Below are 15,069 nucleotides of genomic sequence, written 5' to 3' on the forward strand. Positions count from 1 at the left end.
GAAAAAGATAAAGAAGAATGTTGAGGAAGGGCGGGGAAAGAGAGGAGGGGGAAATTTGATCGAAAAAAAAGTACGAGGACGAAGGTGGAAAATAAGAAATGAAGAAAGAAGAAGAAGAAGAATGAAAAAAATGTTTCCCTTGTCGTTTTTCCAAGGAAAAAGAAAAATTTCACGCTTTGTGACACATTTGGATCTTTTCTTTTTTTTACTATTCTCTTCCTTCTTTATATCTCTTTCTTTTCTATTCTCTGCTACCCTTTACCCTTATCTTCTCGTCTGACGTGTCTACTGTAATACGCATAATTTATTTCGCGCTAGCACAATCTCACGAAAATCGTTAAACTCGCGAGAGAAGCGAGAGTTCCGTAATCCTATACGTACTCGTAGATATAAATATATATATATATATATATATATCGAGAGAGAGAGAGAGAGAGAAAGAGAAAGAGAGTACCTCAATTTTGATTCGTTCTTTTGGCATACTTATTACGAAACCTGTTCACGTGCGTGCCATATCACGTGAAATCGTCTGATCTACTTTTCCGATCGTGATGGATGAAGAAAAAAAGGAAGGATAACATCGTCGAATAATAAATAAATGAAAATATTCGTTTCATTTGAAATTAATACGCGTTCGCGTAATTATAAATGATATATACACGATAGTAAATGTAACAAAATAAAAAAGGGACAAACTTTATTGAAAAAAAAAAGGATGCAGTATTTTACAAACAAAATTGTGTTGAACAATATGATAATAATAAGAAATGTAACATCGTAACGTGTAACACATCGTTCGCGCGTATTGAAAATCATCTTACGTATCAAAAAAAAGAAAGCCATGACTAATATTCTCTCGAATTCCACCTTGACACCTTCCTTACCCCCAGCACGAACAGAATGTCACTTGGAGTCGCGAAGTCGTAAATGGAGTCGTTCGAAGCGATGACGTGGGGGTGAGGGGAGGGGGGATACGACGAGTATCGCGATAAGGCACGCAGCAAATGTCTCCGATCAAGTTCGAAGGGTTCGAATCGATATTCAACGTGCTTACGATAGGAAAACGATGCGAATCTTATTTTTGACGTATCGAATATTACGTATAATAAATCATAGAAATGAAAAGTAAAAAAGAAAATAAAGGAAAATGCAATTTATACACACGTACGAAAATCTTGGATAGAATTTTTGGTTAAATTTATTTCCTCCTCCACCTCCCCCGTTTTATCGAAGAATTTTAATATTTTCTGTATATATATATATATATTGTTAACATAATAATTATTGGATTTTTGTACAGATTTACCTTTGTCAACGGATCAAATATCAACGAGAGCAACGACAACGGCAAAGCGATCGATGCCAACAGATGCACCGATGCTAAATTACATATTCGATGCACATAGCACCTTGAATAAGCATCAACATCACCACGATCATCGTTGGGGTCCTCACTTCGAGGGTGAAAGTTCAGCGAAAAATCTGACCATTCAAGCTGGCGCCAACGTTATTCTCGATTGCAAGATATCATTGTTACAGGATAAAACGGTATGTACGTTTAAATTTTAAACTTCGATCCTATATGCGATTAATCTCTTATCGTTAAATCGAATAATAATTTCACGTTAAATGTTTTAAGCTACGTTTATCGATTATTAATAATAAATATTAAGTATTTATTATATGATAGAATAATTACTATGGATTAGTTATTTAATGACACAATAATATCTTTACAAATTCCTCGATTATCTAATCGCTTGTAAAAGGGTTAATAAACGTAACACGAGACGTATTTTAGCTGTCTAAACGTTATAACGTTTCAATGAGACACGTTATGATACAGGGTGAGAGCAAATATGTGTAGAAGGAAATTCCGAGAAAATCTACGCCTTATGAATATGTAATGGCAGTGTTGGCAAACGAATAAATTAATAAAAGCACGAGAGATGGAAAGAGATATAGAAAGAGAAAAAGGGCAAATGAAAATTGTATAAATGTAGAAATTAGTTTAATTTGTGAAAATCATCATAGATAAATCAAATATTGTACTTTTACAATGAACTCACAATCAGTAAGTAGGATCGTTAAAACGCGTCAATAAAATATTCTATGCCAGAGTGCGATGAGTTAATTTCCTTTTTTTCACGTTTTAGATCGTATATAGATAGTAATTCTTTAAATCGAACTTTATGTGCCAAGTAAATCTCACAGTCTGGTTTTCTCGAAGAACCAACAACTCCGTGCCGAGCACGAACGTATTTGTCTTTCCTTCGACGAGTCATTTAGAATTCTGTCCTCCTTCTTCCCGCGTCGTCCTGTTTGTACATCACGTCGCACGTCAATACGGCCACAATCGGGCCGCATTTTCCCATCCGCGGTATAGTGGTACGAGACAGAAAGGATACATACGAAAAGTCGGGCAATCGCATTTCGCAATACCTTAATACAAGAATGCAACTGACATGTATAAACATATAGATACGCGACACACGGTATACCCCAAATGCATTTGATCACTAACGAAATTTCTCCTACTACTATACCACTTAAAATATCAAAATCATTGTATAATCTCGAATCATTAAACAACGAACCATCATTCCGCATTCTCATTGAATACCGAACATTTTCGTTTTTCTATATCAAATGTAAATCTATCAGATGTAAGAGAGAACCAAATATTGTAGATAAAAAGTGTGATAATTGATTGAAATTATTGATCGAATAACTGGGAAAAACGAGTACGTACGGTTTGATGTTACGGCTTAATTAGTTATTAAATTATTTCACCTATGTATTTTTTATTTTAAAGTAAAATATTTGATTCCCTTTACTCTGTATCAATTTTGTTCACATCTGTTCTAGATTATATTCGATAATTAAAAAAGTGTCGAGGTAAAAACGATCGTTTCCTTTAGATATGTTAGTTTTTCCATCGAGTGACTGACGGTTCCGCACCTAACAAGCTCACGACTTTCATTCAATTTCAAAAGAGTCGTTTGAAAATTTCGTTGGCTTAGTCAGCGTGTTCAAAGGGTCAAGGGAAATTCTCTGAGAAGTAACGTCAACTTACGAAGAGTATTTCCGTCTAGCTTGTCACCTTTCTTACCATTCTGTGTTCCGTTTAACAAGCAGCCTCCTCCTCTTCGTTTCCACAAATTTTCAAATTTTCAATTTGCTTTTACCAAAGGGAGTCACTTCTAAAATAGATACTTATCTCTTTCTCTATTTTTCCTTTTTTCGAGAGAGAGAGAGAGAGAGAGAAATTTCTTTTTGCTTAGTATCGAACCAGTAAGTAATTTGCTTTGGAAATACCGATGACATAATAACGATAAGCGAGAATAGTTTGGCAAAGCAGTATAAGTACATCTTGTCTGTTACTTCGTCGATATCGTCAAAGAAGCCCTTTGATGGTTCGTGTCCGATGGAATCCTTAATAGACCTTCCATCAAATATTTCCTTTAATAATCGAGAACCAATGTTATTACCAACTATCACAAATACATATTGCGTGTACCGAGTTAATTTACATCAACCGAGACCTCGTTCGCTATTAGCATAATACTAATTACGGTTACTACTAACCATCTGATTGAAGAATCCAATTTCTCCTCGCGGCTGTATCCTAAACGGGATTGTGCAAATTCCTAATTACATATAATTATAATTTTATCGTATATGGAAACGTCATATGAACTGTTTTTACCATAAGTAAATATCCCCCCCCCATCCCTCCTTCGAATCATTAATATAAGATTTATTAATTATATTATAATTATTGTACCAAATATTTTGCGAAGCTGAGAAAAGTCCGTGCACGCCAATAAATAAAAGAAAAAAAAAAAAAAAACAAAAATAACGTCAAACTCTGTGTAAGTAAAAACGATGTGACATTTTAATGATCAGTAAAAAGAAGAAAAAAAATCGTAACTAAGTACGAAGTTTGAGAAAAAGAAAAAAATACGGAAGAGTCGTGCATTAGGATGGGTAACTTCCAACGATAATTTACATAATTTGATGATTACGAGTGCACGATATGTTCAGTATATCAAAGAGTTACCGCTTTTACTGCTAATGGTTATGATCCTCTAGAACGTATCCATTCTCCCGTTCGAAATGCTAAAACGTCGAGAAACCCTGAACCACCATCATCGCTACCCACTTCGTTCGGTTATGAATATATCCTGAAAACGGAGCACTTTACTGAACTCTGACCTCTCACCCTCGTCTTTCTCACTTACACTTTTACTTTTACTTTCTCTCTCTCTCTCTCTCTCTCTCTTTCTCTCTCCCTATCTCTGTCTCTCGTGTTTCAGAGGAATATGGACAATTAATATCATTTCTGTTAGTGTTACTACTTAACGACATTATCTGTATGCGATTATCATCTATGTAGAATTAATTTTAGTGTCTATCAAAGATCATCACACTTATTGCGTGCCTGTCATACGATCGATATAAATACAATACATTTCCACCATAAGACAAAATTCATATAGACATATTTCATCGTAAATTTCTCAAATAAATATAAACGAATCGTATAACGATCAGTCTGTGTTAAAACGTTTTTACAATTTTCAACTTTCATGTGATATAATAATTGATGGATAATGAATAACGAATGATGAATGGGAATGATGGATAGAGTATAAAAAGTTGTGCGTTTTGTTGCTATTATATGCCGGGAGTATCGTTAAACGATTAACCGGTCAGATAGGTATATGCGATTTTAAAAGGTGCCTTCAATTTTTTTTTTATATTCGATATATATATATATACGGTTACGTTGGATACTTTTTTAATTGGATAACGTTTACAATCCAAATGTTCTTCCCTTTTTTCAAATATATAAATATAATCGAAATAATTAGGAGACAAAAAATATACATGTAGATCAAACAAATTCAATATACAAAAGAAATATTTTACATTTTACAGTTATATAAAAATTGTTCATTGTTATATTTAACGAACATTCAACATCCATTGATTATCATTAGCCGATCATAAATCAATCAAATTAAACCATATAACATGTAGAAAGTATTGAAAAGCTCATAGATATGGATCGCGTAGAAAGTTATTTTGCAATAGTTATTTTATGGGATGGCAGAAAGGTGAAACGAGAGGTAACACCGATTACAAGGTGTAACCCTGGGTGGAACGTGTGTGGCTATACACAACGCACGAATCTCGGTTGGGCAGATAATACCGGTATACCTCGTAGATATCCATGTAGAAGATGTACGATATCGCGTGCATTTAATGGAGTTACTCGGAAACACACTATCCAATTCCAATTACGCGGATAAACTGCATACTCTGTCCTACGCTTTTGCCCAACCTTCTCTCTCTCTCTCTCTCTATCTCTCTCTAACGCGACACCTTCCAATCGGTTCGTTCTCTATCCAACGTCCCCCACCCCCACCCCCTCGTCCCCCCAAACATTCAGATAAACTTTCGACCATGTTCAAAATTATGCTTTTACGTTGCGATCGAACGTTACAGATCGCGTTTAAAAAGAGTACTACTATGGTTATCTATTTGTATAACGAAGTGTCATGTTTTCTGTCAAAAGAGAAAGAAAGAGAGAGAGAGAGAGAAATAATATAAATATAGGAATTGAATGTATGCATGCATGTACGCGAGTAGTTCTCAAAAATATTGACTTCAATCGTTCGAAGAATATCAACGAAGCTTTACGCACCTGTTGATATTTTCACCTGCTATCTATTTACTTCCAACACGCAACTTTGATTATTTTACTTATTAAAATATTCCTTTTTTTTCTTTTTTTTTTTCTTTTTAATCAATTTTCACAACGAAAATAATCCATCCTTTTGAATATTCACGAGAAGTGGATTCTTATTGTTACATAAAAATAAAATGAATTTGTTTTTTGTCGTTTACAGGTATCCTGGGTAAGGAGACAGGATAACGGTGAAAAAATGAATTTATTGACAGTCGGTCGTCAGACGTATACAGGTGATTCAAGGTACACCATCGAATTTCAATATCCGGACAATTGGCGTTTACAAATAAAAAGCGTGAACAGTAGCGATGAGGGTCAATATGAATGTCAGATCAGCACCTTTCCGCCAAAGTTTATTCTCGTAAACTTGCACATCAACGGTAAGCATCTCATATTCTATACTACAAAGGATACTATTATCTGTATTTTTACGATACACAAGGTATATATGTAACACCACGTATCCTACCAACACATCACATAATATATTGTTTACATTCGTACGAGTGAATATAAAACACGAACGAGTCCCTTTGATGTCAGTCAATCTTGCTAGCTAGCTTCGAAGCGTCGAACACGTGTCCTGTATCAATTCAATATGGTTATATATAAAAAGGTATATAACTTTGAATATATTTTTATTTAGTTTCTTTCTTTTTTTTTTTTTTTTTCCTTTTTTCGTTTTTCGTTTGTTACATTTTCCTTTGTATCATCGATACACCTATGCAAGCATATATGTACGTAGTATTACGTTGCTAAGAGAATAAGCTCGACGAAACCTTTTGAAAAACCTACAATTTCATTGTGTATACCCACCTACCTATTCTATTCTATCCTATATCTATCTATCTCTTTCTCTCTCTTTCTCTTTCATTTTCTACGAAATAGAAGCTGTATTTTGTTCCACTTGCTCCTACGATCTTACAATCTTTTTCTTTCTCTATCTCTCTCTCTCTCTCTCTATCTCTCTTCAACACTTCTCTCTTTTTCGTGTACCTTTTATCGTTTTTAAACGATAACAATGTTTCTCTCGCGAATAAGCTCTGCAAGACATTTCGTTGGAGAATCTTCTTTCCTTTTATGCACCGATTACCATCCTCATTACCGCATTACTATGCTCTACGGTTTAGAAACCCGTTGAAGATCGTTCCGAACGATTTTCCTGCGAAAACGGTATGGTCTTTTTTCCCTTAATACGCTACAATTTTTCCCCCCCCCTTTCGAATCGTTCATTTCGAGAGAATAAGAAAAAAGTAAAAAGAAAAAGGGAATCTCGAATGAGGTGGTTCTATATGAAATTGAGCTTAATGTAATTACATTCGATACGAGAGACCTCTTGACATTAAAAGTACCTTGTATATATAGTTATATATTTAATAATAAATAACTCATTTCTATTTAAATTTTACGAGTATATTTTAATTACTGTTATTGCAATTATTGTAGTTATTTTCTTTTTCTTCGATAATATTCAAATATCAAATGAATTCGTAATGAAATGATAAAATAGCGTATTAAAATTTGAGTGGGGGGAGGGGGTGGTGGCGGTGGGTAGGGGGTTGAAAAGTAAAGAAGAAAAAAAAAAAAAGGAAAAATGTAAAATATCGTTGGAAGTTACGGAACGAAAGAAATTCGCAAAATGTAGCCAATCGAAATGAAAGAGATCTCACGGTGATATTCCTGTCTATTAGATTAGTAGGAGAGAATAAAACGTAGAATGAGAGAAAGAATAGCGGAATGAAGGAGAGAATGGAAGAGAGGAGAGATAAAGAGAGAGAGAGAGATAGTTCTGGTATTCCGCTAGCGATCGAACAAATTGCCTTCGTTCGCAAAGTCCTCGGTAGTAGGAAGAGACCGGTTAGATAGAATAATTGAAGGCGAAGTGGCATAGTTGAAATGGACGGAGAGTGCCGGTGAGCCGACTATTCGATGAGACTTTGTGAACGAAAACGGAAGAAAGTTAGTTTCGTCGATTCGCAAAAGAGAATTGGATAGGATTAATGTCTTCTGTCAAGCCTGTGTGTACTGTACAATTTCGTGGTTACGTAAGAAACTTGATATGGTTTTAGAAGAAGAACTCTGCTTAAAATGTAACCGGAATAGTGGACAACTAGTGTAATTCGTTATGTGTGTGTTTGAAATTGTCCGATGTCAATTTGTAATTTATTTAAATAGTTTTTTTGTAAGAAATAAACTAAACGTCGTTATTTAAGTGTATCCTTGTTAAACAAAATTATTTTCTGACATCAATTTTTCACAAACTGTTTAGAAATATTAATTTCACTTTTATTTGAATGAATTATTTTCAAATTGAAGTATCTCGTTTAAACCCAGGAAAATTTCTAAAGGAAATTAACGTAATCGTTTAAATTATTAATAGTAGCAATATAATCAGCTCGTAATATCTCATAGAGAATAGCTCTATTAATTTTATAATGGCAGTTAGGTGTGCCATGCCTAACATTCAAGTTGTTGAAGAGATTAGGAACGATTTAACAGGATTATTCATTTCTGCAATTCGTCAAAACTAGTTATGGGCGTTAATGTTTCGACCACGGGCCGTCAATACCCACTCAGGAATTTCAGTTTGCTCCAGTTTCCGTCCAACGGACCTATCTTCAAGTAGCAGCAAATACTTGTCGTGCTACCGACAAACCGTCGAGCAAACTTCTATAACAACGTCACCCTCGTAAATTCATTCTGAGGCATTCCGTAAACGTTAGAATAACGATAGGGGGGGTGTAAACTTAGAAATAATATTTTACTTTCTTATAATTATTTTTATTTTTTTATATCATATTATACTCTCTCAATGTGTAAATCAAATTTAATGGGGGGAACGTATTTTTCATTCTTTTTCAAAAGCGTCGCTTAATTTTACAATATTTTCGTTTTCCTTAAGTAGAACAAATAAATCTCAACATTCGTAATTTGAATGGACTGATAATAATCATACTTAAGATTTTCGAAAAATAAAAGTTATGATTGAAAAACTTGATGCCATGATATTCGTAGTACACAGCTAATGAGCAAATCAAGCGATTATCATTTTGTTGTTTTTTTATAATAAATACGAACGTATTTCACGCGAGAACGTAGACATAAATTCGTAAAGAGATTGGACGAAAAATTTCTATAGGTAAAATTTTGTTCGAATTTCGCGAGAGAAACTTATTATTCGCGATTTCGACGAAATGTCTTTCAGAGAACAAAATTCTATCGGATCTTTTTTATTTTCTCATCTTTCTCTCGAGACGCTTTTAATTTATCAAGTAGACGAAATAAAGAAAATTGTGTTCAACTAATTTAACGCGAGAACAAAAATAAATATCTCGTATATTTCATTCGCATCCGAATATTCATATAATCTATGGAGCTAATTTTTTTTTTCTTTTCTTTTTTTTTTTTCTTTCTTTTTTGAACTAGATTAAACAAGAATAAATACATATTTAGAAAAAGTCGTATTTATATATATATATACTTTCCTTCTTGTTTCCTCGATCGACAAAGTTAATTTCCTACTACTAAAAAGAAACTTTCATAACGGAAAGGTCGAGAGCATAAACGTTTTGTTTTTTTTAGAAAAGGAATTATGACACCTTCTTCGTAAACTTTCAGAAGATTCTTTCGTAACTTTCCCTTCCCACCCCTCTCTCTCTCTCTCTCTCTCTCTCTCTCTCTCTCTCTCTCTCTCTCTCTCTGTCCCTCTATCTTTCTCTCTCTTATTCAACTAAACGATATACTTTGAAAAATCCATTTCGTGTTGCTTATCTCATGGGAATTTGCCACGAGTTTGTTCCGACGAGAAAATTTATATTATTAACTTTCTGCAGTATATTTGCGTAATGAAAAAATTACTTGAGAACTGTTCGCAGCATCTATTTCTATTATTCAATGAAACGACGCTCGTGAACGAGGACGAAAAGAATTTTTTTACTTAAAAATAAAAAAAGGAAAAAGAAAAAAATTTTAGGTGTATGTTAGAAAAGAAAAAAAAAAAAAAAAGAAAAAAATAAGAAATAATGTATCGATATATCCTTATTTATATGCCAATAGAAATTGGTATAATTTACGATCACGAGTGTTGATCCAGGTGTAATACGAAATCGATGAATGTTATCGTTATATCCGAGAATTCGTTCAGACATGTTCAGCCGAAGGATTTGAGAAAGGATCCCGGTCAGATAATCTTCTCGAAACTACGCAAGCCGTTGTCACTTATACATACCAAGAAGCAGAAGGGTCGTGTTCCCTTGTTGTACGAGCTACCGAACGAAGAATAAAGGATCAGTGTATATAATCCTAGACACAGGAAGATACCAACTAGAAAGAGGTGCCATCCGAATTGCTAAAGTTATCTGTAAATCAACCATTCGACGAGTCTTTAATATACCTTTTCATTCTATTAAGCTTACGGGATTTTTCTTATTAGTATCCCCCTTGGTAAATGATCTATTAAACAACAACAACAAAAACAGATTCTCTTAAGTAAAAAAGTAAATAATTTAATTTCAGTAAATTGTTTCCTCGTTGTTTTACAACGCGTACTAGCAAAATTTATACAAAAATCGTCTTTTTCATCATAAAGACGTCAAAACAATAAAACAAAATTGGAGTTAAAGTAAATTAAAGTCGATCTATTTATAACGTAAGTCTTGATAAAATAATCTTTTCGATATTTTTAACCTGTCGGTCACATATAAGATATTTTAATGGAACAACAGTAAAGAAAGAAAATATTGTTAAATGGAAGAAAACGATAGAACGGAAGAAGTCCTCGACGCGTTTTGTATAGTTTTGTGGAAGTTACTGCAAAAAGATTCTAAACGCAGTGGCATCAAATAAGAGGAAAACGATTGGGAACAGAAGTTGGCAGGGGCAAAACATTTTTCACCTATTCATGAACTCGAAAATATCACTCGAGAGCAGTCGAGATCTATACTCAAAGCATTTCCCTTCTTCATGATTCTTTTCGAGTGGCCACAAACATACAGACGCGTAAAGACACCTATATATATACGGCCTAGTTAATATATATATATATATATTCCTCTTCTCTTTCATGAATACCAACACACGTACTATATATATACACTAATACACATTCGTAAGCCCTAACGCTTCCGATCTCGTACCTGGAAGAGATCCAGAAAACGAGGATAGGGTGGACCCGCTTTTGAATCGGCTCGCACCAACGTTAAACTCTATATACAGATGTGTGCGTGTGGACAAACGCGTTTAGTCAATATTTATTGGTCCCCCGCCCCCCCCCTCCCTCCCTCACCCCCATAAAATAAAATACTCTTGGCTCAAGTCAGCCGTAATCCGATAGTGCTCGAAGTATTTAGGTCAAAGAGAGAGAGGAAGAGAGAAGGAAGATAGAAAAGGAGAAAATTGGCGAATTATTTCGTCGAATGAAACGTTGAGATTTATTTTCGAACGATAATTTATAATCGACAGGATTTTAACGATACTACTACACATGATAATATTAACCGCCACATCCCTCACTGATTGTGTTTAATACGGGAAGGTGCGAATATGAATTTCCATAATGTGATCGTTGATTAATAAATTCGGAAAATGAAAACGTTAACGGAGTTTTCGATGATACGTCCCGAGCGAACGGGATGCCAATTTTGTTTTATTATTTATTATAATATACTCAATGTATTTTATCTCTTATAGATATTCATAATCTCGCGATAAATATTCGTATATTCCGATATAATAAACGATTATATTTTGATAAATATATAAAATGTTATAATATATTATAGATATTCTTTTTTTTTTTTTCTTGGATAGAAAAAATCTTGAGAAAGAAAAAAACAATATTTACTCTTTTAAATGGATCACATCTTTAAAATTCGTTTTATTTTATCCGATTTCAGCGCCATCCGTCCAAATAGTGGACGCCGCGGGTCAACCGCTAAGGGATAAATACTATGAAGCAGATAGCACCATCGAACTGTTATGTGTTGTGCGTCACATAGCGATGCAGGTCCAGTACAGTGTCGTCCAATGGCTCCATGGTAATCGAACTCTGAACTACGACACGACGAGAGGTGGTATCAGGTTGGTCAAACAATCAAAATAATATATCTGTTGTGTTTAGTTCGAACATTTTCTCGATAATACTTTTCCGATTGATTTTTAACATTCATTTTTGATTAACTATACAAATTTTGTGTTTTCTACGAATTTTCTATATTTAATGTGAAAAATTGTACGAATTTTTTTAATAAGTTTCTTCTTCTTCTTCTGTTCTGTTTTTTTTTTTCTTACAACACGAAAGAACTGAAAATATTAAATGAATTAAATGAATTTTTTTTAAAGAAATCGTTCGTCCATTGAAAACACAATTAAATTACGAAAAACTAAAGATAATAATTTTAGTAATTATCACAAACACAAATGCTAATAGTTTATTTTTAAATTTCCATCGAAGCATCATCGTTCGTAATCCAATAGCGAGTCTTGCTTTACCCAGCGCTTTCGAGATAATTATTCTTTATTCTCGACAAAATGCCCGTCGTTTCTTCTTCTTCTTCTTCAAATCTTCTTTTTTTAACTTTCAACTACGGAGTCCTCCAGCCAGTGTAAATATTAAAGAACGTTTTTTAACAATTAAAGGGAACATTATCATCCGACCAACATTTTAAAGAGATTTTCTTAGAGAATGAAGGAAAAAAGGAAACGGCGAAAAGGGTTGGTAGATGACTCCCGAAACGTCTGCTGGATAGTAATTTTCTCAATTAGAAAATGTTCTAGAAAACGGTAGAACGATTTTACTATTCGAAAATAAATGGGGAAAATGGGATTAGACGATTAAGAAGAGTCCTGACATTCTTCCTCATTCCCTTTTCTTTTTCTTTCTTTTTCTCTCTCTCTCTCTCTCTCTCTCTCTTTCTTTCTTTCTTTTTTTTATCTCATAACGACATTCTTAATACATTGCTACGCTTTCATAACTCGATTCGACACGGTCGAGTTTTAACTGAGTAATAGGAAAGCGTAAGAATTCATTATTCGAGTTGGTCGTTAGAAATGCAGAGGTGGGTCTTTGCTACTCTCTTAGTTTAGTGAATAAAACTCAAACTCGTTGGAAAGCAACGGTCGAGAACATTCAAGCTCGTAAAATAAGAAAATCTAGGCCATGCAATACCTTAGGTTTAAGAATCCGTGAACAAGTACTATGATGATTTTCATCGACGTAGAAGCTTTTTAACGCGTAAAAAGATAAAGGGTGGGAGAAGAAAACACGTAAGAAAGCAAATTCGTTATACACGAGTACTATCCGCGAACAAGATAAGCTCGGAACACTAAAACTAAAGCAATTTAAACTTTCCATCGTTGTCACCTTTCGAAACTCCATTTAAACGGCGCGACGTTAATTCTGTAACCGCTTGTACACTCCCTACAATTGCTATACGAACGAGATATAGTATAACTTGGAATATATGCACGTATATATAGATATGTGTGTGTGTTTGTATGTGTGGGTGTGGGGAGGGGGGTGGTATGTATATATATATATACATATACGTGCCTATACATCGTCATGTTTTTCTTTCTATTAGTTAGGAGAGTGAGTTCGAATGTTTCCGTTCGAGTTACAAAATTGGTCCTTTAATTACCGACGTGCATTATACTCGCGTTACACGGGAGTTAAAATTATACAAATATTCAAGCTAGGAAATAATAAAAGTCCAAATATGTCCTACCGTCGTTAGAATGAACTATTATTTGCAATGTATTCGTAGTCTGCTAAGTTATTTCATAAAACACGGATAGTTGCATTAATTAATACATTTGAGTCACTTTTATGCATCCAGTTATGTGTATTATACATACAGTGTTTACATTCATTATTTTATATTAGTGTTATAGTAAATCTTAATAGTCATTTTGTTGTCTAACGATATATTTAATTTAAACATCGTTCAAATAACACAAACACATATTTTGGAAAATAACAGAACTTAACAACAAATAGTTTAAGCAAAAAGCAAACTTTGGTGTATCTACCAATAGAATGTTAAGGAAGATCGAGTTATCGTCTTTACTAGCAAAGTTATAATCTAACTTTCAACTATTCGAGATGTGCCTTTCGCAAAAGCGACACTCACGTTTTCCCATGGTACGTTGATCCATGTTAAATAAACCTTGACATATATGAATATTGTTAGAACTGACACGTACATGCATATATATATATATACAAAATAAAGAGGAGTAGGAGTAATCCTGAAAACGATTTCGAACAACTAATCGAAAATGGTAGTTAAAAAGACGAGAAAGGACTTAACAAGTGAAATAATAGTAGACAAAATTGAAACTCGTGTTATTCTTCGGCTTGAAAATGTTGAGCATCGGTTTCTTAGATCCACTACGAGAAGAGTAAACTCTGTGTCACCGTAGACATTGCTAGCAGTAAATGGAATTAGTTTGTTGTGCTCTATGTACATATCAAGACGCGTACACTAAAGTGAGAGAAAGTCTCGTCTTATTTGAAGTAAGATAGAAAATAAAATAAGTTAGTAGTAAACCCCACTTACCCTCCCAACCATCCCCTTTCCCACCTGTAACCATCACAATACCCATCTCTCTTCGTTATTCTCTTTCTCGTTTTATCTCGTGTTACCGCACAACCGTTGTTCCTTTTATTCCGTTTTTCTTGTTTTTTTTTTTTTCAACAACCACATTATGTGGTACACCTGGTCGCGTAAACACAACCGACTAACGTCACTTAATATTTTATCCCCGGCAAGTTACTTCCGATAAAAAAGATAAAGGGGTGCGAGAGTAAGGAAAGAAAGGAAAAAAAAAAGAAAGTACACTATTATCTTCGTTGGGTAAGAAATTAGAGCCGACAAGTGCTGATTTAACGAGCACTCGAGGCTGTTTAGTACGCCGACCTCCGGCATTTCCATGACATTATGGAGTAGAGTAATGAGAAAAGCGATGATAAAAGTGATAAAAGTGACGGTAGAGACGCATCGTCGTCGTCAACGGTTTAACGGTCGACGATAAAGCTAGTGAATTTGGTAATATCGTTTGGGTGATTAAAAGCCAGGAAAGGTTCTCTCGTTTCGTCGCAATGAAGGAACGAATGAAAAAGAAAATTTTTTAAAAAAAAGTAATGAAAAAAATGATAAAAATATAAAAAAAAAAAAAAAAAAAAAAAAAAAAAGAGAGAAAAAAAAAAAAAAAAAAAAAATTATATAAAATTTAAAAGAAGGAAATATCTATCGGTGCATTATACGTATGTATGTCGAACGATAGAGATTAATCGATGCGTGATATATGGT

General features: G+C 33.9%; 1 protein-coding gene across 3 annotated transcripts in view; it reads left to right on the forward strand.

The window, feature by feature from the left end:
• The window catches only part of LOC106790840, a 165,261-nt gene that overhangs the window by 140,169 nt on the left and 10,023 nt on the right, over window positions 1–15,069 (forward strand). For all 3 annotated transcript variants that reach the window (XM_014756047.1, XM_014756062.1, XM_014756055.1), the window contains 3 exons: window positions 1,301–1,548; window positions 5,919–6,138; window positions 11,653–11,836. In XM_014756047.1, coding sequence (XP_014611533.1) covers window positions 1,301–1,548; window positions 5,919–6,138; window positions 11,653–11,836 — 652 coding nt within the window. The remainder of the gene's footprint in view (window positions 1–1,300; window positions 1,549–5,918; window positions 6,139–11,652; window positions 11,837–15,069) is intronic.

Source organism: Polistes canadensis, unplaced genomic scaffold (genome assembly GCF_001313835.1).
Source record: "Polistes canadensis isolate GaletaPanama2010 unplaced genomic scaffold, ASM131383v1 scaffold_7, whole genome shotgun sequence".
In the NCBI taxonomy this organism is placed as follows: domain Eukaryota; kingdom Metazoa; phylum Arthropoda; class Insecta; order Hymenoptera; family Vespidae; genus Polistes; species Polistes canadensis.